The 26,056-nt window shown below is 39.2% G+C and overlaps 1 protein-coding gene across 1 annotated transcript in view; it reads right to left on the bottom strand.

Annotated features, from left to right (window-relative positions):
• The window catches only part of pdhx (pyruvate dehydrogenase complex component X), a 44,496-nt gene that overhangs the window by 685 nt on the left and 17,755 nt on the right, over positions 1 to 26,056 (bottom strand). The window contains exons 6-10 of the mRNA XM_028450886.1: positions 13,779 to 13,947; positions 12,296 to 12,443; positions 9,987 to 10,045; positions 9,281 to 9,439; positions 3,491 to 3,555 (exon numbers count right to left, since the gene is read on the bottom strand). Coding sequence (XP_028306687.1) covers positions 3,491 to 3,555; positions 9,281 to 9,439; positions 9,987 to 10,045; positions 12,296 to 12,443; positions 13,779 to 13,947 — 600 coding nt within the window. The remainder of the gene's footprint in view (positions 1 to 3,490; positions 3,556 to 9,280; positions 9,440 to 9,986; positions 10,046 to 12,295; positions 12,444 to 13,778; positions 13,948 to 26,056) is intronic.

The following is a 26,056-nucleotide window of genomic DNA, read 5'->3' as shown; positions in this document are numbered from 1 at the left end:
AAACAAACTGATGTGACTGCCTTAAACCCCTAAAACCACTCATTTGTCTCTAGATCTGGTAACATATGGTACTGCAGCACAGTGAATACTTTTTATCTCTTGCCATGGTTTAGTGCAGGGGTGTCAAACTACTTTTTCAACTCAGGAGCCAAATATGGAGCAGGTGGATCAGGACCCCCTTTGGGGTAGCAAGACTCTGGGAGGGGGTCACCAGATGCCTTCAAAAAACTAAGAATATTTTCTTCAACAATTTAAGCCCATTTTCTTTTACCATTTTTCTGCAGCTACAAAAGACTTGCCATATTTCAACCTATTTTAATCAATTTTTTTGCCATATTTTTGTTCTTTTTAATGCATTTATGCTACATTGCTCCTATTTCTGAAATTTCTATGCTTTTTCTGCACTTTCAAGACATTTTCAGCCCTAATAAACCCCTTCCACCACTTTTCCCACCTAATGTTGCATATGTTGACCCATTATTGTCACTTTTAACCTCTTTTCACCCAATTTCCTGCTTATTATTGAACTTACCGGCCAGTTTAAACTAAGTGTTCCAATAGTGACACTTTGAACATTTTCTCTGTCCATTTTTGGCCACTCGAACTTGCAACTTATAACCAGTTTCTGTAGTGTTTAAAATCCCATTTTCCACCACTTTTGGTCACTTTTACACTTTTTTTTTTAAATTTCTGATTAAAACAAGGATCTACATCTTTAAGATGAGTACATACTATGGCACAAATAATACACTTCCTGGATAACAGTGGATAATATTCAGATAAATAAATAAATGTGCTTATCACAGATTCATAGAACAATGGACCATCATTTTACTGACTGTCTCCACATGACTGTTCTTCAATGTTCAAGTTCTTTCCACAATTTGTGACTGTGGCCATGTTATATAGGCACGGGAAAATAGCGAACCCCTGCAAATGTTAAAGAGTTTCATTGAATTTATGCATTTTCTTGGGACTGAGGAATCTACAACCAAATTATTTGCTAATTCACACAATGATTCATGTTTTCTGTCATTTCTATTTTCTCCCACGGGCCCATTTGGATAATCTAAAGTGCCGGATTTGGCCCCCATGTGGTTCAGTACAAACATTGTAGCAGTGGCACTACATTTAAACATTTAATGTAATTACACTGTTTTTACATGTTAAATATGCTAAGCAGGACTGGCTCAGAATCCGCTTCTATTTGTCTTAAGATTTGTACCCATAGGATAGCGGAAGAGTGGACACATACATCCCCCAGAGAAGAAAAAGATCTGCTTCTCCCACAGAACTCATCACTCCTGCCTGACATAGAAACCCCATTAAAGTCTAAATGACACCATTAATTCCAATGAGCATTAAAAGGCCTCTGATCCACATTTAAACAACTGTTGGCACTAAAGGGATGGTTTTTGTCACCAAATACCCAATTCAATACAGACATCCAGACCTGAGATTTAATCATTATAACCAGGGAAATGAAATTATAGCAACAAAAGACAAATGTGTAGGGAACCAAACCACATCAAGCCTAAAGACCCTCTTCCTAGCAGGAATTAACCAAGGAGCCCGTTTCTTTATCACGAACTGTTTACACAATAACTGCCCCCGCAACTTTGAGGTCCATAGCTAACCCCACTATGTGGCCTTTGAACCCAATACCGTAGCCGAAAAGACTGTTTGAAATATTCAGTACGAACTCTTTTTACGACTCCACACGGGGGAAGAACATTCGTCTTCTCCCTCCTTTACAAACAGATACTTTTGGGATGCTGTAAGATCACAGAACTGTCCCAATGACCCTTTGACCCCCTGTGGTGAGATGTCACAGAACGACACTTTCCAGGCCCCTTCTCTGAGATGTGTCCCAGTGAAGAAGGGAGAACAAAGAAATTGTATTATGTTTGAAAAGTTACAATGCAATGAAATTGCAAATGTTGTCTGTCCTATTCCACTCTTTTCAGATAATTTAATACCCACAGAATGCTATTTTAAATGTTCCATCATTTAAAAAGTACTTAAAATACCAGAAAACATCACAAAAGTTAGTTTGAGGTATCTACTGCAACCATATAGTTAAGAAGAGGCATAACATGATTTTTGACATTTATGTTTATGAGTAATTACAAGTAAAATTCATTAACCGGTTCCTAAAGTGATCCTAGGCTATTTTCCAGTCGTGTTTGGTATCAAACTCTTTCGTAATACATGATATTTCAAGATATGATGTTGAAAAGATTATTTGAATATGCTCATTATTATGGTTTATGTGTAAATCTAGGAATCATCCCTCCTGTTTGTTTTTGGCTCACATAAACACACACCACAGACACACCCAAGGGCAGCCAGCTGAGATGCTGGCAACTTTAAACCAATCAACGAAGTTCCTTTCTTGGGAGGCAAGTCCCAAAGATAAGCTTTTAAAAGGAAGAAAGCCGCTCCTAACTTCAGTTTTGGGACGCTGGCGTTTCATACTCAACGCGTTTCCCTTCCCCACCTTTTCATTTATTTCATTTTATTTTTAGTTGAAACAGTTAGATTTTTGGAATCAACATCTGCTTGGTTCGGACGAATCCAGCATCTAGTGACGTGCGTAACAGCCGAAAGAAGCCCGGCCCACGACCCATTGGGGTAAGCCACGAGCCACTCTCTAACCCAACTGCGAAGGCCAGAACCGCCTGGATCGGCTGAAGGGGCTACACTCTGTTGAAACGCAACAGAACTCAACGGTGGCACGTCCTACTGCATCTCTTCAAACAGCACCTCCAGGTCCAACCCTGACACCATCTTCAAGGTACCTGAATGAACTTTCGTCAGCAAACTTCATCCACAATGGATCACATACATACTTCCATAACTACATACTTACACACACTCACAACATGTTCCACACACAGTTCATCTCATTCATGTTTGTTCGTCTCCCCTGTCTGTCTTCCTCTCTTTGTTTTATGAGCTCTCTTTATGATTTTATTCTTTGATTTTATGATCTTATTATTCGAATGTGTATCCTGCATTTTTATTCAATATTTAGTAGACTAGCATTCTCCTAGAATAGTGATTTCACTTTATTACATATAATCCTCACTTTTATTAGCCTAGAAATGCATTTTATCATGATTTAATTATCCCATTTCAATTGATATTTTGACTGTGTTAATTGTTGACTTTTGAATAAAAGGTTAAACATAATCTTTGATTCCTCTGATTCATTAAAGCTGTGGTTATGGTGTAGATGTTGCTGTTAGAATTCACTTTTCCCTGGTTTCACATTGATGAGTTTAGTCTAAAAACTTAGACATATTTCTCCTGTTAAAAGGAGTGGCACCCCGCAAAATTTGAAGTAATATTAATAATCATAATTAATATTCTATATAACCCATTAATAATAACTCATCCTCCTACAAATGTTAACACCAATCTTTAAAAAGATAAAAAAAAGAAGACATCCCTAATGCATAAGTGACACAGTATTTCTTCTTTTTACCTGAATGAACCTCCCTGATATTCCTCTGGTAGAAGTTTCCCATCACGAGCTTTCTGGGCCAATGTCTATGGAGACATGAGAAACAGAACATTAGCATAAAAATAAATACATATTTGACTGCTTACATTCCCTAATCCTTCCACTGTACTACCCAAACTCCCTCTCCCCTGTTCCCTTTCCCCCTATCTAGGTGCAACACTGCCCTCTCTTTTACATTCTCCGTTGAATAAAGTTGTTTTTTTTTTACCCTTCCTTGGGCAGGCCTGGTGATGGTCACAATTATCCAATAAAATTTGTTGCAATAATAAAGGTATAGATGTGCATATGTGACAGCATATGCAGACAAGGTACAAAAAGAAAGAAAATTAACATACATAATAAAAAAATGAAAAAAAAAAAACAACTTTGTAGAATAAATTACATGGAAAGATTTATTTCATATTACTATTCGTACAATTTTTTTTCTGAAAAAAAAAACCTTGCAAGTTTTTCTTTCTGTTTGATATAGCTTATTTATATACCGTAATATATATTTTATACATAATTTAAATAATGCTTGTGCAGAAAAGAAGAAGCTGCCAGCTGTGAATACATTAAACTCCACAACACAATATTTACAACATCAGAATCACATTACACTTTCAGAATAACCAAAAGAGTTGACTGCTTTCTTTCCCCAATTCTTTCACTGTCACCCTAACTGTTGTTTTATAATAAATATTTTTATATAATTTCTGAGCAGAAAAGAAGAAGCCATCAGGGGAACAATAAGGAATTATATTTGGCTTTCAGTTGGTGCTGCTTTGCATTGGGTTAGGATTTACATCAGCTGTACGACCACGGCCTTGATAACCACACTCACTGATGATTCCAGCTGAATGCTATATAATATATACAGTAGTATAACCCATTTCAGAGCATTTTATTGAATTTTATTGAACGTCTGTAATAAACACACTTAAATGATTTAAAAAAAAAAACAAAACAATGGATGACCTGTTAAGAAAAGTGATGCAAGTGGAAACCATATATGTTATGGGCTGTGGAGTTGTGCGCTGAAATGAAAAAAGGAACAACAGAAAAAAGAGACCCAACACGTGGTAGAAAAAAAGAACACGTTACTGTGTCTAAATCCCTGCTCAGTTAAACATGAGACAATACAACATGTGAGCGTCAGACTTGAACACTGTGGGATGCTGGTTTTGTTCTTAATGCAAAAAAAAAGCAGCAGTGGGTGTTGATGCACGTCATGATGTGAATAAAAAAAATTTAAAAAAAAAACAGGTGATGGCGATTTGAGGAAGTGCAGCATGTTTTTTTTTTTTATATATATAAAGGCAAAGCTTGATAACACTTCTGATAGACACACATTCCTCTTTTAGCTTTGGAAACATCTTTCTTAAAAATGTTAATCAAACATTACTTTCTCTGTAGAAACTCACACATCTTCCATGAGCAGTGAAGCACGTTGTGCAGAAACCACGTGCTGCGTTCAATAGAGACAGAGTCCTTTTGTGTAGGAATGTATTTTCAGAGATACAGTCAACACTGGAGCAATTACATCTGCCAGAACAGTGACAGATTTATCACAAGTGGTTCAATCTGACTAATAGTGTATCATTACCCATCCACGCACTTCCTCCACAAACCCAGACTCTCGCTTATGCGATTGGATGTGCAGGGCTATGACTGTCACAAAAACCACTAGAAAATTAATATCATTGATGGGTTTAGCTCCGTAGATCACCAGTAAAGATGATAAAAACAGTAATTTAAAAAAAAAGTGAGATTTAAAAGGTGGTTAAACCTCCTGCTAGACGTTAACCTTCTCATTTTTGTCTGAAAACAACATTTCTTTTATCAGAACTTGTCTTCAGGGAAAATCAGTGTGTGTCTACGTCCATACATGCAGGTTGTGAGGTTGATTGTTCTCAGGTGTTTGACCTATTTTTGCTTTGAAATCTTTGACGAGTCAGAACTTCAACAGACGACCAAAGAACACAAAATGATCCCAATTTTAAATCTCTGCTTCATGAAAGGCCATAGTAGTTATTTCCATCACTGGATAACAAAAGAGTTTTCCAACTAAATAATATTTGGAAAATATAGTTGTCAGTGACGTGTGTTAGCAATAAAACATCCACAACTGAACCCCAAAAAAAAAGAAAAAGAAAAAGAAAAAAACCAAACAAATAAAATCATTATAGCTTGTGTTCGGATGTGTTGTTTTTTCTTGTGCCCCCCTGTGATGAGATATTTAATTTATAATTATATATTTATAGCTTTATAACGTTAAACATAATATATTAATATGAACTATTTGATGGCATTTTTAATCTACAATGATATACAGTATATAACAATCTTTTTATAATGATAAATATATATTAATATTATTTATTTTCAGCATTCCAGTTATCTCTGCTATATGTCTGACACTGATATTTAACATTGTTTTGTGGTTAATCTGATCTAAGCAGTGAAGCTCTTGGTAAATGCATATCATTATGAAACAGACACTCATCTTAAAGAATATCTCTTTTTTTTTTCTCTTTTCTGTTGGCTGCACATGCTGTCAAAGGTCAACACTACAAGAAGTGCAATCATTATGAGACAGCAACGCATGTTTTGTTATTGCAATAAAATAAATTGGTTTATTTTATTGCTTAAATGTGACCATCACCAGCCCTCCCTAAGGTAAGAAATCTTTTATTATAGGGAGGATATAAAAAGGGAGAGCAGTGTTACACCTAGGTGGAGGGGGAGGGGAAAGGGAGCAGGGAGGAGAGGCTCAAGATAGGAAATAAAAAGGGTGGGAAAGAATAGATTGTTATACAGTGAGGGTGAGATGTGAAGTTGTAGAATATATTGTGCTTATTATGTTGTGTAATCAAGCCAGTATAGTGACAAATGTGAAGCTTAGCTATAATGGTGGTGGCTGTGGACAGGGGGAATGAGTGAGTGGTAGTACCTAAAGGTATTTGGGATTAACGTGTCTAAAGTTAAGCCCAGTATGAGTTTTATCCCACATCCCAAGGCGTGTCAGTGCATCGTATACCAGTATACATGCAAAAACCGTTACCGCAAACCCAGGAACTGCCCCGGGCCCGCAGATGCAGCCAGGCCAGCAGAAAGAGTGGGGGCCAGGGAGCCTCAGGCCACTCCCCCACGGCCGAGCAACCCCCCAGACGCCCCCAAGATCCCAGGCCGAGAGGCAGCCACCGCCCCCCACACACACATCTGAGGAAGCCCCAAGCAGCCGAGCACCCAGCGCATCCCGCCACCGACCCCAACCCCCGACCCCAAGGCCCCCCGCCGGCATCCTGCCCCCCACCCACCCACACTCAAGCACCCAACCCCCTAGGGGAGGGCCCAGAGAGCCCCCGCCCGAGACCCCAGCAGAGGAGCCAAGGCCCACGCCCAGCAGACGGCCAGAGCCGCGCCGAACGGGCAGCCAGCGGGCGCCCGCCGGGGGGCCCAAAGCTAGCAGGGACAGCGACCACGCCCAGTCGCTGAGGGCACCAAGGGGATGCTGCAAGTTGCCCCGCCGGCCCCCAGGAGCACCGACCAAGCACCCCAGAGCGCCTTTCCTTGATGCCGCCCGCACGATGAGTCCTAGACAGCCCCCCCCCCACCAAAGGGCCCAGCCACACCGCAGAGCCCGGCTCGCAGAGCCCGGCTCACAGGGCGCCGCCCAAGCCGGGGCCACCCAGCGCCGCACCCGCAGGCATGGCAGGGCGCTGCCCGCACCACCCGCCCCGGAAGATCCCCGCCAGGACCGGCCCAGCCAGCCGGCCAGGCCCGCCAGGCCCCAAGGACACCACCGCAGAAGAGGAAATCCCCAAGGGCGAGTCCCCGGGCCAAACCCCCAAGAATATCTCTTAATAATATCTTTATTGTTTAATGTTTGCCTGTCTATGTATGTTTATTGATGCCTTTTGGTCACATGATCTCTCTCACACAGTATTAAGCACCTGTTTTTACTCTTTTAATCATTTTTAGTCCTGATGAAAATTGAGTTGAAACGCGTCAACATGTCGTCCCTGTGATGAATAAAGGATTTTACACCTCAAGAGAATATTTTGGCTAGAGTTGTCACGATACCAAAATGATTAACCACGATACTATACCAGACAAAGTATCACGGTTCCGAGTAATATCGCAATACTGAAGCCTTTTTTTTCATTTATAATTTTTATTAGAAATACTTATTAATTACTTATAGTGTTGTTTGGTGCATGATAAGAGTACATAAACAGAAGCATATAAGCAAAAAAAACTAATAAATGAAGTTAGAATTTATATGGTTGAAAATTAAAAAAAAAGAAAAAATCATTCAGTTTCCTTTGCACATCAATTTACGTTTAACTAATATAAATAATCAACTTAGGATAACAAATTGAATGTCTTTTAAAAAAAACCTATTTGACAATAATGCTTCTTCTCCAACATAATAAACCATAGAGGATAAAATACATAAACAGGAACTGATTCCCTGATAAAACTATATTTGTATGCATATATCTGGGTGACATCACTGGTGTTTTATGAGATTGGATGCGATACCTCCTTTGTATGTATATGATTTGTAAATATTGTTTTTACGTTATAAATATCTCTGTAAATAAAAAATAAAATAAAAAATAAATAAATAAAAGATCGCTCCTAGTCCGTGCGGAAAAAACACAAAAAAAGTGTTCCCTCATTTGGCTCCTATAGCTGGTGACAGCGCCTGCACAGTAGATCTGCTATTGCTTTACCGTCTCTGCCTCGAAACACACAAACAGCCAATCAGCTATCAGACGGGCAGACCCAGTGTACTGAAACAGCCTATCATGGAGGAGAGTAGAGGGAGCCACTATGTAGCGGAAACTGGCACCGGTAGTATTGTAATCCACGGTAGTACCGTTATGTAGAATTTCTATTATAGTAGGAACGTTACAGTTTGGCACCGGAGGGTACCGTGGATATTGTGCAACTATTATTTTGGCATTTATTTACTTAACTCACTCACTGCCATTGACACATATATGCGTCAATTGATGCATATATGCGATCAGGCTTGTATTATGGTGTAGTGACCAACTGGAGGCATGTAGGTGACAGCAGAGCACCTCTGGATGAGAGATTAGCTGTGATTAACACCATTGATGGGAGGGAGAAACCAGGGACGAGGCAGAAAATGGCGGAAGACGGTGAAGTTCCCAGCTCACACTCGACCAGAGCGTGTGTGGAACTAACTGGACTATTGAGAGTGTTGCAATCATGTGACAAAATGATCTACAAACCGGGACATGCGGGTCCACTCTGCATGTCCGGGTGGAGGAGGAAATGACGTGGGGGAACCGAGGGGGGGAGACTTGGAGCAAGGCCAAAAAACAGTAATTCAATTCAGACCCAGAAAATAAAATAATAATAATTTTGCAATCAAAAGCCTGGTCTCAGTGTTGTTTTTGTACTTTTTTAGAAGGAAACCAATGTTGAGGTGTCCCTAAAGCAAAAAAAAGAAAAATAGTTTTAAAGTTACTGACAGGATTTTTCAGAAAAAGCCTTTTTTCTCAGCTTTTTGTCACAAACTGGCGATTTGTGTGAAACTTGCTTCTATTCAACTGCTGATTACAGAAGAACAAAACAAGCTAGAAACCCCAAACAAATGAATCTTTCAGAATATGGTGTCAGATTTCAGATTGTCAAAGTACAAAATATCCTGTGGGTCTTTAAAAATCAGTCAAAATGGTCTAAAACGGCTGGCAGTGAATGAATTAATTTATTGATGATTTTTTTTTCTACCTTTGCATTTGCTGAAATCTCTTGGACTCCTTTGTTGGCAGCATCTGTGATGATGGGTGTGATGAGCCCTTTGTCAGTGGACACAGCAATAGAGATGTGGATGGAATCGAGCGCTTGTGGACCATCACCAGACCAAGTCACGTTGACTTCTGGCATTTCCTGGATGAACAGATCCACGATTACACACATTTTTGACATGGTTTATGAGTGAAAGCATGAAAAGGGACACCAAAGATTGTAATCCTAGAAATACAACAGCATACTTGCCATTATAAAAACAGAGGGTGTTTTTGTGCTATGATCACAAATAAAGGTCTTTTTGTCTCTAGAAAATTAAGACGCAATGGGAAATTATTATTTTTCTTAATCAAGGAGCCAAAGTGTCTGAGGGTTAGGCAATCAGAAAATAACAAACACACCCTTCAAACTAAGCATTAAAGTTCTTAAAAATTAATTTATGAACATTTCATTAAAACCTTCCTTCATTGGTTTCTTTTTTTGACTTCTTTTAAACTGAAAAACTAACTTCAGGCGGTTTGACATCCTTTTAATTTCTAAAGGACTTGACATGATCCACGTGGGCTGAAATATGACATAACAGATCACACAAAGGGACTGTAAATGTGTATAAAATGACTAATTTAAACATTCACACTCCTCCAACCTATTAAGAAACTGACTTTCAATAAACATACTCTAGACTTACTTTGAGTGTAACAGCTGCTGCCTTGATAATGAAGTCATTGACCGACACTTTGATCTGTTCTGAAAAACAAAACGACAAAAATATTATTGTGTAATTTGGCTTTTTTGAAGAAGTGCCTTGTGTGGGGAAGCAAAAAAGAGGAAAGGTTATGAAACTTTCAAAATGAAAAAAAAAAGAAAAAGGAAATAAAGAAGAGAGTGAGAAAAAACAAACCCTGCAAATTGCAGGGACAAAAAACAAATAAATGGCGCATGTATAACAAAATTATCAAGATTTTGCACATAAAGGAAAGTATTTAGGATTCTGTGGATGTTTAAGTTTGTTTAACTCTGTCTAATAGATTTATTCCCAGTGAGAGTAGAGAGCTACAGGAGCAGGTTTAGACTCGCTGGCATCTCTGCCAACTTTAGCCGGAGTTTAAAAGAGCAGAAGCAGACGGTTATGAACGCTGTGAGCCGGTTGATTAATGAGCTAACCGTGAAATCGCTCTGCTCCTGAACAATGAGGGTCCGCACAAACAACCGGAGACAGAATTCCTCCCAACACACACGTCCTCACTAATAGGCCTGAAACGGCTGGACCGTTTCCTACATCGCAGTCACCAGAAACATGTACCGTTTGCTTGACAACAGCAGAATAACTCAGTGAGAATGTAGAAAAAAAAGTACCACAAATACCAAAAAAAGATCAACTTTGAAACAATTTGCTGACGCTAAATCTTATCATTTTTAAAGCGTTGTTCTGGCATTACGTTGAAAACTGATTTTCTGAAAGGATACAAGAGAGAAAGATGAAGTTATCCTGATGAGCAAAATGTTCTGATACACTGTCTTTTCTTTTCATCTTATTTGTTTTCCTACACATGCTCTGACTGTTTTAAATAATAATAAAAAGATGAAAAGCATCAATGGAGAGGGACGACTAAATTATTTTATTATACAATTAGTTCTTCACCCTGCACTAATTCAAACAAGGTATGATTATCTGTTAGAGAATTTGTGAGTGAGCACTTGGTAGATTTTAATAATAACAACAACAATAATAATAATAATAATAATAATAATAATAATAATAATAATAATAAAATTTTCTATAGCGTTTTTTGGGACTCAGTCACTTTACAAAATACAGAAAAATAAAGAAATAACAATAAAAGTAAAAAGCAAAATTTTACATTATGTTATGTTTTTTTTCTCTCTTTAAACCAGTTTGAATGAATAAACTGGAAAAAGTAATTGAATCCATTAGACTTTATATACATAGCCCTGTCGTTTCTGATTGGCTTTATTCATTTTCAATAAGTATTCTGCCTAAAAAAGTAAGACAATGCACTAAAGCAATGTTTTTCAACCTGGAATTAAAATGGGGTCACCTGAAATGTCTAGTAATTAGTCAAATAAACTTAACTAAATAAAATGATATTTCGGAACGTTTAAAAATATTCCTTTAAAAATCAACACATCACACACAATAAATATCAAACAACTGCATTCTATATTTGAACTTCCTCAAATATAACTATCTGAGGTGGTGGATCTGGTCACTTTAGTCACCTATCCTGGCTATTCTGTATTTGTGACATACAATACCAAACACGTAGTTCTGGAGAGGAGAAACAAGTCTCTGGGGTCACCTTTTTTGTGATATCAAAATGGGGTCATGACCCAAAAAAAGGTTGGAAACCACTGCTATAAAGATCCCATTTTAAACACTTTAAACTATAAAGAAATGTAGTGAAATGCTGTGAAACTGTTTATGGAAACTATTCTGTAAAAACATATCTGGCAACAAATCTGATTACAGAATGTGAGTATCAGTCGTGCTGTGATGCAATCTGCCACCAGATATTTTTAGCTTCCGTAAAACGATTACTTGAACAGTGTTAGCAGTTTCAAAATAGAAAAAAAGTTTGCATTTTTATTCCGTTTGCGATAAAAGGAAACCTGCTCAAGTACCTCTTTCTTTGGTACTGCAGAAGCAGTTAGTTCATATGTCGTTTCTTATGCAATCTAAAAGAGACTTTGTCCTGCTCTATCATTGGTTTAATTCAGCTCTGATAACATTAACCCCTTTGAAAATTTCAAGAACTGACGAACAATAGAAAGGAAATGTTTGTATGTCGGCTTTGAACAAAACTAAAAACTACATTTGACTACGAGTACTTTAGCCAAGAATGAACAGCATAACCAGTCATGTGAAAACCTTCAAATCCCAATCTTCATGGTTGAGTTCCTTCCTTCAAACATGCTGTTTGCATGTGGTTTTTCCCATACATGAGAAGAATTGCACTGCAGAGCAAATGCTTTTACCTTTAGCCAGATCTTTGCGAAGTAGCATGACTGCAGCCATGTCACAGTCGATGGAGGCGTATGCGTGAGGGATGGTGGTCTTTGATTGGGTCAGTCTTTGGGCAATCACTCTACGGATATTTGTGGCAGGGATCTCTGTAAAAGTTCCCTGAGGAGGAGGAAAAGATGAGCAATGGCTAGACGTGTGATTTGTTATTTATTGCACCGAATAAACAATCGGGTTTAGGGATGTAACGATTCATTAAACTCCAGATACGATTCGGTTCACAATACTGGGTTCACGATACGATTCTCTCACGATTTATTTTACAAAATGGGACTGTAGACAAATGATGACTGAAAAATATTCCTTTATTTTTTTCGGGAAAAAAAATAGAAAATACTGTATTATTTTCCTTTTATTTTTCATTGTCAAAAGAATCCCTTGATAAACTATTCAAAACAATGCAATTTACCTAAAAATAAATCTTAAATGAAATAAATAAAGGAAGAATACAAATGAAGAAGAAGCCTATTAATTTAAATTCTGGTTCTATAGTAAACAATGCAAAACTGCATAATAGTTCTTTTTCTTTTTAAAAGTGCAACTGAAAATGTATTTTGTACCTTAACAATTGGACTTTTAAAAAAAAAAAAAAAAACAGTCATTGCCCTGTATTTACATCAGATATTTGTTTGGACCAGCAGAGGGCGCTGGTAACCCAGTGGTCGGTTGCCATGCAGATATTCTGTGCAGTGAAGAAGAGATGCTATGTGCTAGCAGACAGAGCTAATAGAAAAACGTGACTTTTACAGATATTCACGTAATATTACAGATATTTTTTTGGTGCTAAAGGGATAAGGAATCATTTATGAACATATTTAAGAGTAGAAGGCGGCCAGAAAGAAAGTAGTAGCAGATTCCACCCCCCGCCTCAGCATTTGGACAAGAGAAGGATAAATATATAGCTCTGCTGTTTAAAAAAAGTACTGAGATTCAATTTTCAGGAAATCGATATTAACCGTGACACCTATGAATCGATTTTTAACTGCCTTACGATTAATCGTTACATCCCTAATCGGGTTGCATAGTGTGAAAAAGGCGTCAACTTTGTTTAGAGAAAACAATGTAGGTCAAATGCTAGTAAACACTGAATTTTACAGTGCAAACACCATCAAATATAATAATACTAATATTACTACAGTTTTAGCTTGAAAAAAAATTTGCTATCCAAAAAACAAGCTTTTTTATTGTATAAACAATAAGACGGCTAGAAAGCATTCATCAAATTCCAGAATGGTCTGTGGAATAACATTTAATCAATTCTCCTTGGTCTCTTTCAAGCTGCTGGTGGCAGTATTATTTTTTTTTAATCAGATAGACAAAGTAAAGGCTTGAAATTGCCACTCAAAAGTTTGAAATGAAGTATTTTTGTTTGAAAATGCTCATAAAGGAACACAAAAATTGTGGTATTAGGAAAAATCTTGAGGGAGGAGAACTTACTGGTGCTCCTGGTTTCCCTGGTATGGAGAGGGGAGGGATGTTGGGTCTGACACCTGGGGGCGGTGGGGTAGGTGCCGCAGTAGGAACAGGAAGTGGATCAGCTGGAGTGATTGTTGTGGTTGGTGCTGCTTTAGGGGCAGGAGTTGCTTTCAGGAGGTTTAGTGCATCTCTGGAAAGGTATAAATACACATCAACAATACATCAATATTTTGTACATGGCTATTTCTCCATCAGAAATGTGTTCTTATTCACTGGCCTTTACAGTTAGTTTAAGTCAGGGGTGTCAAACTAATTTTTAGTTCTGGGGCCAAAAAGGGACAAGTTTAATCACAAGTGGGCAACAACAATTTAAACAATGTTTGTACTTCCAATATAAATTAGACTTGAAGTATGGAAGGCATCAACAATATCTAAACAAAAAATGACAGATACTTAAATATCCTTTGATAATTTTTTTGACCGATTTTTATTTAATTTGAGGAGATTTTGTGGAATAATTTAAGAACAAATGGAGGATTTTGTAAGTTTCAACAACAACTTCCTACTGAACTAGTTGGTAGTTTACACAACAAATAATGTTTTTTCTGTCATCTGAGAGTTACAGACTGCACCTTTAAGTAAAGTACAGATACCAGGAAAAAGTACTTAAGTACAGTAATTATTAGTATTTTGTACTTTATGTTACTTGTCACCGCTGCCGATATGAAACAACAACCCGAAATGTAACAAGACCAGAATTGTTATTAAAAAAAAAATGTAATATAACCTGAAATGTAATAACTGGTCAATAATGAAACAAAAGTGCTGAACCCAAAATGTAATACATCTTTAATTAAACCCAAAAATACACATATTTTCTTCTTCTTTCACCTTGAAAGAAATGTCAAGGTTCACCAAAACTAAAATCTAGAATACAATAACACAATATATACAGTATATTATATATACACACTCACACACACATACATACTGTATTTGTGTTTTATACTACTCTACATTGAAGCAATAAGCCTTTTAATCCATAAATCATTGACTCACTCTATGATGTAATAAAATTATTACATGATTAGTGGAAACATGTTTTGCCTGCCCCGTAATGTAATAATGAAAGTTTTTAAGTTTTGGGCTCAGCATCTTGTTACATTATTGACCAGTTGTAACATTTAAGGTTTTAATACATTTCGGGCTCAGCACTTTTGTTTCATTATTAACCAGTATATCGGTGCATCAGCATATAACATTATTTTTTTTTTATTACAATACGGGTCTCGTTACATTTCGGGCTCCAACAAGCCACCATTGCACAGTCGGGATTCATGTAGTTTTTAGGCTAATTTTAGACTTGGCAGCCCCAGAGCTGGGAGGTCCAGGTATCAGGTGTGTCTACATAAAGCTCCTCTCGTTCCAGTTCAATGCACTAGGAATCTTTTGTCTGCACTGGCTGCTGCTGACCTGACTCCAAAGCTTTGCTCTCCTTCCATGAGCAACTCATTTTATTCCTCGCATTGCACCAGCTCCTCGTTTTACTTTCCCTGATACGTGTATTTGTTCAAGGAGCGGACTTGGAGAGCCTGGAAATCCCCTTTTTAACCTGAGAGACCTCAATATGGTGTTTATTGACTGCAGGCTGCAAACCACAATCTAATGGGAAAATCCCAGCGCATAACCAACTGAAGCCTCACACTGATGACAACACAAATAGGGTCTTTGCTTCTGCGTGGTGTTAAAGCATCATTTTACAGTGGACTGACAGTAAAGGCAGAGCCTGAGAAAGGCTTGGATGAGGTGACAAGAATATTAAAGAGGCAACGGGGCAACACTCACATGCACACACACACACAGGAATGAGAACATGGATAGCTTGTCTTTCACTGCCATCTAGGACAAGCTCTGATGTGAAACATGAAGTAAAAGCCACTGAAGGCAATATATATATATATAAATCAAACATCATTTGGTTGAAATAAATGCAAAAGGTTGAAATTGTAGCTTGACAGTTTGTTTTAATCTCTTTTATTAGACGGTAAGTCACGCAAGATGTTCTGAGAGTCACGGGACAGTCTGTGAAAATTCAACATGGTGGCTCGCTGCCTTGACTAGCATACCAACTTTGTTTATTTGCACATATTAACACTTCTTACCGTTAAATCCACGCCACAAACGAGAGCCGACCACGCGCCCTCTCACCAGCCAGAGTGGAGGACCTCGAAGACTTCATCGACCGATATTACGCCGAGTACGTAATGGAATCCGGACCGAAAGCCGCAAGCACATCAGGTAAGTCCGCTAAACGCCGAAAAAACGAATGAACATCAACAGACACGTCAGATCTGGAGGCAGAATCCCACACCGAGGTCCTAAAATCCATCAATAAGAGGCTGAGTGTGGTCGACTTGCTGCACCAAGATTTTCAGGAAATGAAAACCAGCCTGGAATTTGCATACCAACAAATTCAGGACTTACAGAAAGTCAATCAAGACATCCATTTGGCTTTATCTGCGGTGACCACGGAGGTAAAAGAGCTGAAAAATGAAAACAAGCTTCTTAAAGAGACAGTCCTGGATATCCAATCTCGCAGTATGCGAGACAACGTAATATTCTCAGGTATTCCAGAAACCCCCAACGACGACCCAGAGGCTCTGCTGAAAAACTTCATGTCGTCTGCGCTTAAAATCCCAGCAGAAACCGTGAAAAACATCACCTTTCACCGTGTCCATCATCTCGGTCCACGCAGAGGTAACCACCCACGCCCTATCATTGCCAAATTTGAACACTTTCAACAGAAAATCCAGGTTAAAAGTAAAGGTAGGGAACTTAAAGGTACGCAATTCGGCATGAATGATCAATTCCCTCGAGAAATAAATGAACGCCGAAAAACCTTATATCCTATCTTCAAAGAAAACCGACAGAGAGGCCGTAATTCCAAACTGGTCGTAGACAAGCTTTACATTGATGGCCAACTATTTAGGGATTCTAACATCACCCCCTGGCTCTACTAAGAAAAATAAAATAAAACATATTAAAAAAAAAAAAAGAAAAGAAAAAAAAAAAAAAAATACACAGGTGATTTATGAGTTAATATTGAAAGGATAATTCTCCACTCATGGTGTAGTTAAGGTAGCACTATTTAAAAGGTAAAATGTGTATGTGTGTGTGTGTGTGTATATGTATTCTATGTGTATGTATATCTATATATATATGTATGTTGACAAAATTTAAAAAAAAAAAAAAAAACAAATAAAAAATTAAATATAAACAATAATAATTAAATATGTATGTATGTATATATATAAAATAATTGAAATAATTCAAAAGATAAATAAAATAAAATCATGGATATGTGTATATATACTAAGTGTGTGTGTATGTATGTGTGTGTATGCTTGCTCAGATGTTGGTAAACACGTATAGGCTCATACAGTTTCACAGGACACTCTCTACCCATGTCACCTCTTTCTTCTCCAACCCCTTACCTTTTTTTTTTCTTTCACATCCACTCAATACCCCCCCCTTCCTACACTTTATATAATTACCCGTTGCGTGTTTTATTCTTTTGGTACTGGTTGTTGTTGTTGTATGTTTGTGCTTCTCACTAACCTTCTCAACCCAGCCCCTTACCCTGTGGTGGTATCGCATGATAAGCATTTCTTCTCTTTCTTTCTTGCATTGAAGTCTATCACGACACAGCTGTGCACAAATGCTCTCAGACTCTTGGTTATGCTCACATTCGTAAGGACTAAACCGCACTCCTTCCCATGTCTCAGTTTACAGCAACATCTTGGAATGTGCGTGGCATTCGCTCGCAGGCTAAAAAGATCAAGATATTTGATTATGTATCAAGATTAAATGCAGACATTGTTTTCTTTCAAGAAACTCACTTCAATCAGAAGAAAAATCTCTGACAGACTCAAATTTGAACAGAATATATAATTCGTGTTTCAATTCCAGGCAAAGAGGAGTCTCGGTTCTTTTCAACAAAAGGTTGCTCTTTAAGATAATCAACTCCACCATAGACCCAGAGGGTAGATATATTATTATCAAAGTGGTAATCTATAATAAATGTTTCACAATTCTAAACCTCTATGCCCCCAATAACGACGACCCTGAATTCTTCCATAGTTTTTTCGGAGCTATCGGACCTATCTGCAGATTCATCTGTAATCATCGGAGGTGACTTCAATCTGACACTCAACACATCATTAGACAGATCCAGTAAGTGCCCAAATACAAAACCGTCTCGATCTGCTAAAGTATTAATGAATTACATGGATGATCTTGCAATAGGTGATGTATGAAGACTGAACAATCCAACTAAAAAAGAATACACCTTCTTCTCCCCTGTGCATAAATCCTTCTCCCGAATTGACTTTTTTTCTCTCAAATAAATCCATTGCACATAAGATTTCCTCTAAAATACATCCTATAATCATTAGCAATCATGCCCCGATATCCCTCACCCTGAAGTGTGACTCTAATCAGAAATTATCCTCTCTGTGGCGCTTTAATACTTCATTCCTTAATGACAGTGAATTTGGTAAAATGATAAGAAAAGAATGGGAGGACTTTCTATTAACAAACAATTCTCTAGAAGTGTCACCGTCCTTACTCTGGGAAACCGGCAGGGCTGTCATCAGAGGGAAGATTATATCATACTCTTCTTATAAGAAAAAACAGGAACAGATAGCAGAAAAAACGATTGAAGAAAAAATTAAGAAACTTACGGAAGAATACGCAGCTAACCCGTCTGAACTTTTATGGAAAAAACTCCAAAATACAAAACTTAATCTGGACATAATTTTATCTAAAAAACAGATTTGATTTTACAGCAATTACGGTACAAAAACTTTGACTACAACAATAAATCAGGCAAATATTTAGCAAATCAGCTTAAACACAACAAAGAAAAACTATTTCATAGCGGCAATTTCTGATAATTCAGGTCAAACTTTAAACTTACCTCAGGATATTAATAAGGTTTTTCATGATTACTATCAAAACCTATACTCATCAAACTTAAACCCTGACCCTGAAAATATGAAAACCTTCCTCAATAACTTAAACCTACCACAGCTCACCATAGAGCAGAAAACCACCTTAGACTCACCATTAACCTTAAAAGAACTACAAAATGCTTTGGATAGCATGTCAACAGGCAAAGCACCAGGTCCAGATGGGTTCCCTGCTGAATTCCTAAAACACTTCTGGTCAATGCTGGCTCCGCTCTTTTTCAGAGTAGTAACAGAGATTAAAAATAAAGGTTATGTAGGAGGTCACATGAATACAGCAAACATTAAATTACTGCTTAAACCAGACAAAAACCCCATGTTACCCTCAAGTTACCGTCCCATCTCACTTATTAACACAGACATAAAAATTATTTCCGAAGCACTCACTTCCAGGTTAGAGAAAGTAGTACAGTCAATTATATACCAAGACCAGACAGGATTTATTAAAAATAGACACTCCACAGACAATGTTAGAAGGCTGTTTAATTTGATCAACATGGCACAGAACTCTAAAAAGAAAACAATAATCTTGTCACTAGACGCAGAAAAAGCATTCGATAGAGTCAACTGGTCATTCCTCCTTGCTGTCCTTGGCAAATTTGGCTTTGGAGAATCATTCATACAATGGATCTCGACCCTATACTCTAAACCTAAGGCCTCAGTAACCACAAACAAAATAACATCCCAAAGCTTCACACTGCAGAGGGGAACGAGACAAGGTTGCCCACTCTCACCTTTGCTTTTTGCAATATTTGTTGAACCTCTCGCAGCAGCTGTTCGTCAGAACTCTGTTATTAAAGGAATCCACTCATCCATCTCAGAACACAAAATTAATCTTTATGCGGATGATATTTTACTCTATTTGGAAGAACCCCAATCCTCATTAGAAGAATTATTTAAACTAATAAACAGCTTCTCTAAACTATCAGACTATTCCATTAACTGGTCAAAATCATCAATCCTTCCTTTAACAAAAAATTCATGGAACCCAGCAACCCAAAACCCACAATACCCCTCCCCCACAAATATAATTAAATATCTAGGCTTAAATATATCACCAAACCTAAATGAATTAATTAAACTGAACCTAGACCCTCTGTTGGATAAAGTCACAGAAGACCTGCGGAGATGGAACAATCTCCTCATCTCACTCCTTGGCAGAATAGCCTCAGTTAAAATGAAAATCTTACCTAAAATAAACTATCTGTTCTCTATGATCCCACTGAAACCACCAACGCAATGGTTCAATAGATTAGATTCTGCAATTACAAAATTGTATGCTAGGAATAAAAAACCCAAAATAAGCCTTTCAACTCTTCAAAAAAATAAAAGCGAGGGAGGGTTGGAAGCCCCTAATTTCACGCATTATTACCTAGCAAACCAAATTCTATATTTAACAGAATGGCTAAAACCAAAAGAATACCATAACACCTGGCTAGAAATAGAACAGCTAGACTGCAAACATATTAAACTCTCTGAACTCCCTTTTATCACTGTGACCCTCAAACGTCATAACTGCTTTAAAAACCCACTGATTGCCTCCACCCTGACTGCGTGGTGGAAAGCCCTGGACATTACAAATGTTCAATTAAAAACTAACATGCTGTCTCCAATCTGGCACAACCCTGACTTTAGAAACAGAAAAACACCGCTCTATCTAAAAACATGGGAAGATAGCGAAATTATTCATCTCCAAGACCTCTTCGAAAATGATAAGCTCAGGACATATAACAATCAAACCCAAACGTTTAATATAAATAAAAGTAATTTTCTTCAATACCTGCAAGTAACAGAGACAATTAAGAAAAATACGGCAATAGATTTAATCACCTTGCAACCTCCAGAACTGGCCATATATATGAAAAATATCTCAACAAAAACAAAAAAACTCTCAAAAATATACAGAGCACTCTTGAACACTAACTCTAATCACTTACCAATCGCTAAATGGGAAGCTGAACTCTCAATCACCACGAACACTGATTTCTGGACAGAAATTTTTTGCAATACCTTTAAGATGACTAAAAACACAAATCTTCAGCTAATTCCATACAAGGTCCTCCACAGATCCCACATTACCCAACAGAAAATGTATAAGTTGGGCTTCTCCCCAACAGACATCTGCTCTCAGTGCACCCAGGGAACAGCTGATTCATATTTACATGCCATATGGCTTTGTTCGCCAGTTCAACAGTTTTGGTTTCTAATCAATGAAAAACTGTCCTCCATTTTGGACTACAGAATTCCTCTATCTCCAAATCTATGTCTGTTAGGAGACCTGACTATGCTTGATATTCCAGCAAACCAATCACAATCCATCCTTGCGGCACTTGCCATAGCAAAAAAAACAATATTAGTGAATTGGAAAGATAAAAAATCCTTAAACATAAACCAATGGCGAAATCTCCTCATAGAATTTATTTCCATGGAAAAGATGTCTGCTCTCAGAAAAAATAAAATAACCTGCTTTGAGGAGCGTTGGACTCCTTTTCTAATTGCATTGAATCTTGATTTTTCATTTTTAGCCTGATTATCTAGCCTACAAGCAACTGCCAGCACCACTCTTTACTAACACACTGATCTAACTGTAGTCCTGGACCTCCATGGGTTTGTGGGGTGGCCTTGACCTGGGTGGCTTGAGTGGGTTGCTGGGGTATTTTGGGTGCCTCTGTGGGGGCGTGCGTCCCTTTCGGGTGCTCTTGTGGTCCATGGGCGGTTTGGTGTTGCTCTCCTGACCCCTTCGTGCACATCTGGGTGGCCCTTGGTGCCGGGGGCCTGCGTGTCTCTCTGCCACTCTTTCCTCTTACTCTCTGTCCCCCTGTCTCGTCCTCCACCCATCCTCCGCCTTCGCTCGGCGCCGGCTCTCCCGTTGGGTTTGGCGTGGGGGGCTCCTGTCGGCCCGGGGTGCTGGTGGGGGGGCTGTGGCCTTCGCTTGGGGGGCGGGCATTGCTGCGCTGGGTGGGTGGCTCGGGGGATGGCTCGTCTGGGGGCCTGGGGTGGGGGGGTTCGTGGCTTCGGGACGGGGGGGTCCGGGATGGGGGTGGCGCTGGGGGCGGCTGCTCTTGGGGGCGGCACTTGCGTCCTGGGTTGTTGGGTGGCGGGGTGGTGCGGTGGGTTGCTCCGCCGGCCGGTCTGGGAGCCTTGGCCTGGTTCCCTGGGGCGCGCCTTCGCTGAGTGTGCCGCTGGCGCGGTGGGCCGGGCCGCCCCCTCCCCCTCCTCCTCGGGGGCTCACTTGGGGGACCGCAGGGGCCGGCTTGTGTAGCTTCGGGGGGAGGGAAGGGTGAGTTGTGGGGCCTCGCCCATGCTGGGGCCTCCCCTGGGCCGTGCTAGGTGGGTGTGTGTGGGGGCGCGGCCGGTGGCTCCTGTCCTGGAGGATCCGCGTTGGGGTGGTTGGTCTGTGGCTGGGGGCGCCGGGCCCCGTGGGTGCCGTGTCTGGGCGGGGGTGCCCCGGGGCGCATCGCGCGGGCGGCATCAAGGAAAGGCGATCTGGCGCGTTCTGGGGTGCCTGGTCGGTGCGCCTGGGGGCCGGCGGGGCAGCTTGCAGCATCCCCTTGGTGCCCTCGGCGACTATGGGCGTGGTTGTCGTCCCTGGGGGGCTGCTCTCGGTGCTGCTTCCGTTCCGGGTCCTTCTGGCCTGGGGTCCGGACCCTGCTGGCTCTGGGCCCACCCGCCAGCTGCCCGTTCCGCGCGGCTCTGGCCGTCTGCTGGGCGGGGGCCTTGGCTCCTCTGCTGGGGTCTCGGGCGGGGGGCTCTCTGGGCCCTTCCCTCGGGGGGTTGGGTGCTTGGGTGTGGGTGGGTGGGGGGGGCTGGATGCTGGCGGGGGGCCTTGGGGTTGGGGGTTGGGGTCGGTGGGGGTATGCACTGGGTGCTCGGCTGCTTGGGGGGTTGCCTGGGGCTCCCTGGCCTCCGCTCTTTCTGCTGGCCTGGCTGCATCTGCATTTTTTTTTGCACATATACTGGTATACGATGCACTGGCTCGCCTTGGGATGTGGGATAAAACTCATACTGGGCTTAACCTTAGACACGTTAATCCCAAATACCTGCTTTAGGTACTACCATTCACTCATTCCCCCTGTTCACAGCCACCACCATTATAGCTAAACTTCACACTTGTCACCATACTGGCTGGATTACACAACATAATAAGCACAATATATTCTACAACCTCACATCTCACCCTCACTGCAAAACAGTCTATTCTTCCCCACCTTTTCTATTTCCTGCCTTGAGTCTCTCCTCCCTGCTCCCTTTCCCCTCCCCTTCCCCCTCCCCCTCCACTTAGGTGTAACACTGCTCTCCCTTTTTATATCCTCCCTATAATAAAATATTTCTTACCCTTCCTTAGGGAGGGCTGGTGATGGTCACAATTAAGCAATAAAATAAATCAATGTATTTTATTGCAATAATAAAATATGCATTGCTGTCTCATATTGATTGCACTTCCTGTGGTGTTGACCTTTGACAGCATGTGCAGACAAGTTAAAAAAAAAAAAAAAATCTCTTTTATTGATGATTTCATCTAATTCAATTTTTGCCGGATTAAAACCTTTCCGTGTAAGCCCCAAAAATAAACATCCATCATTGTTTTAGTCCGAGAAACTACCAGAAATGTGTTGAGAGTGCCAATGGCAGAGTATATCAGAAGAAAACACAAGAAATCAAGGCAAAAATTATGTAAAACCTAGTGCTGTCAATAGATTAAAAATAGTGTGTGATTAATTAAATATGCTCTGTGATTAATTCATCTGTTTTTTAATCTCACCTAGAAATGGCTGAGAAACGCCCTAAACTTGAGGTATTTTTATTTAAATTATATTATTGTAGCAGATCAAAAGATCAATATATAACAAAGTGCCTTTATAAAATAATGTATTGTTTTTAACAGACTATCAGGGTAATATGGATGTGTACTTTTGTCTCCAAATAATAAAAAATACAAATGAAATAAAACATCAGGTCCATATGAAGTGCTACAAGTTAGCACATCATAAACAGTAAGAACACTTTTATGATAAATACAAGAATTAAACACCAAACTTGTTGCTTTTTCTCTCCTTCAGATAATATAAAATACATAAAACAAACCCATCAATCACAGTGCTGCAAATTAGCAAATCAAAAAAAACATTGTTCATCATAAAATAAAGTACTGAAATAACATCAAGTAATCACTTCTAGTAGTAGTAGCCCCACCCACATCCTCTACCACTGAGAGTGGTCGACTGTCCACTACAATCATTTATCCACTGAATTTGTTCATTTTGTCGGTCATGGACTAATTCATTCATTTTGGCTCTGAATCCTGACATCTAGTCCAGTGTGGATTGGCCACTCAGCCTAATGTAGCGTCCGTTGTCTAAGCTAGCTGCTACATAGTTAGCATTGAGGTGGGAGAGCTCCGCTGATCCACAAACTCTTGCACAATTTGCACACAACTGGGCTTTAGTTTTTCATCTGGTGTGTTTTTTTTTTTGACTAAAATTAATGCACAGAAGACTTCTCCTCAGGTTCTACCGTTATAGCCGGTGCATCAGTGTTATGGGTATACTGGAAACGCGTGCAAGGAGAAAGGTTCTGTGCGAATTAACGACGTAAATTTTTTAAGTGCATTATTTTTTCCTGTAATTAATTAATCACAATTAACACGTTAAAGTGACAGCCCTAGTAAAAACACTTGCGTCCAACTTCGGGACTCCACATCCCACAATGCAATGCGTGAAATCTTTCTGATAACTTACAGTGGAGTTCAAAACAAACTTTCGAGCGACAATTTCATCCTTTCAAATCTTTTTTTTTTTCAAGCAAATGATCTGAGATTTATTGATTTATGAGGCTGACACTATGTTTTCATCTGTTAAAAAAATATAATCTTCAGCAGCTTTAAAGTGACACAAACATTCCCACTGGATTAGTGATTTTTAACACACAGTACAATACATGTTTGCCCTTTAAATATCTATGTCTTACATGTGATTCACCATTATTAAATTCAGTTTATGATTTGTTTATTTAATCATTTATTCACCGCCAAAATAAATAGGTCCACATCTGGAAGGGAGACAAAGCTGTTGCCAGGCAACACATAAATATTTCCTAACTGAGAGTTGATGGTCATTAGAACTCCTGAACGGCAGAGTGATAATGTCTGTAAAAAGCCCCAGTGCTGTTGTTACTCTCTATCAGTACTAATGGAATGTCTCTTAAAGACTTTAATATCTGTAAGAGTTTAGGAGTTACAGGTTTTTCTTTTTGTATTTTTGACATTCTCACAAATACTCAACAAAAACGATCACTAAAACCTTCAAATGTTATCTCAGAATACCAATAAATGGCATTAAATCAGCTCATGGTGCTTCCAGTTATCATGGTCTAATTCTCTGGAAGTCAATACTTTGATTAAGTTTAGCCATCTTTTAAATCAAAATGTTTTCATTTATTTCTAGTTAATATTTAAATATTTAATTGACTATTTCAACTTTTTTTTACTGTATTATTCTTTTTTTGAGAAAACTTATTTACATTCCATCATTAAAAACCATTCTGTTGATTATGTAACATGTAATGATCTCATCGCTCAGTTGCGTGACCGCTGGTATTCATGCCCACTAAAGAGGGGCCTTACTAAACAAAGAGTGGTGATGGGAGGGGTTCCTTTCCGCTGATTACAAGCTTATCACATGTGCCAAAGGACAAAAGGAGGGAAAATGGGACTTATCTAAAGTAGGTGAAGCTCCTAAAAAATGTTCTCTTCCTTTAAATGGTTGTTTTTCTCCTGGTCCGTTTTCCAAAATCCTGCAACTGCACACCAACAATTCTGCAAGATTCCCCTAATAATATAAAAAATACTGACAATGTGGTATAATTGTAAACACAAAAAGTAACAACTCTTTTTATATTTACATGCATTAATATGCACATTTTGACTTAATGCTTAATGCCCCTGAAGTAGATCATTAAAATAAAACGTTTTAAAAATTGTATTAGACACTCAGCCTTAAAAGCATTCTGATTAGGATACTGGGTTGCTACGGCAACCTCAGGATCCTAATGAGATTTCACAGCAGGTTGTTAGATGGGTAACAAGTGCATTCAATCAGTTCCCTGCTGACTGTGGGTAGTGTTTAAAAGTGTTTGTTGCTGTATTTGTAGCTGTGTTCAGTTTATGTGGTAAGAACAGAAATGTATACACATTTGTTCATTTACAGGTCCTCATCAACAAATGTGGCTACAATCTCTACATTTTAGCTTGGATCTAATGTTGGAAATAATTCA

The sequence above is a fragment of the Gouania willdenowi genome, chromosome 6 (genome assembly GCF_900634775.1).
Source record: "Gouania willdenowi chromosome 6, fGouWil2.1, whole genome shotgun sequence".
NCBI classification, from domain to species: domain Eukaryota; kingdom Metazoa; phylum Chordata; class Actinopteri; order Blenniiformes; family Gobiesocidae; genus Gouania; species Gouania willdenowi.
Note: the sequence above shows the minus strand (reverse complement) of the source record. Positions and strands in the feature narration are given on the sequence as shown.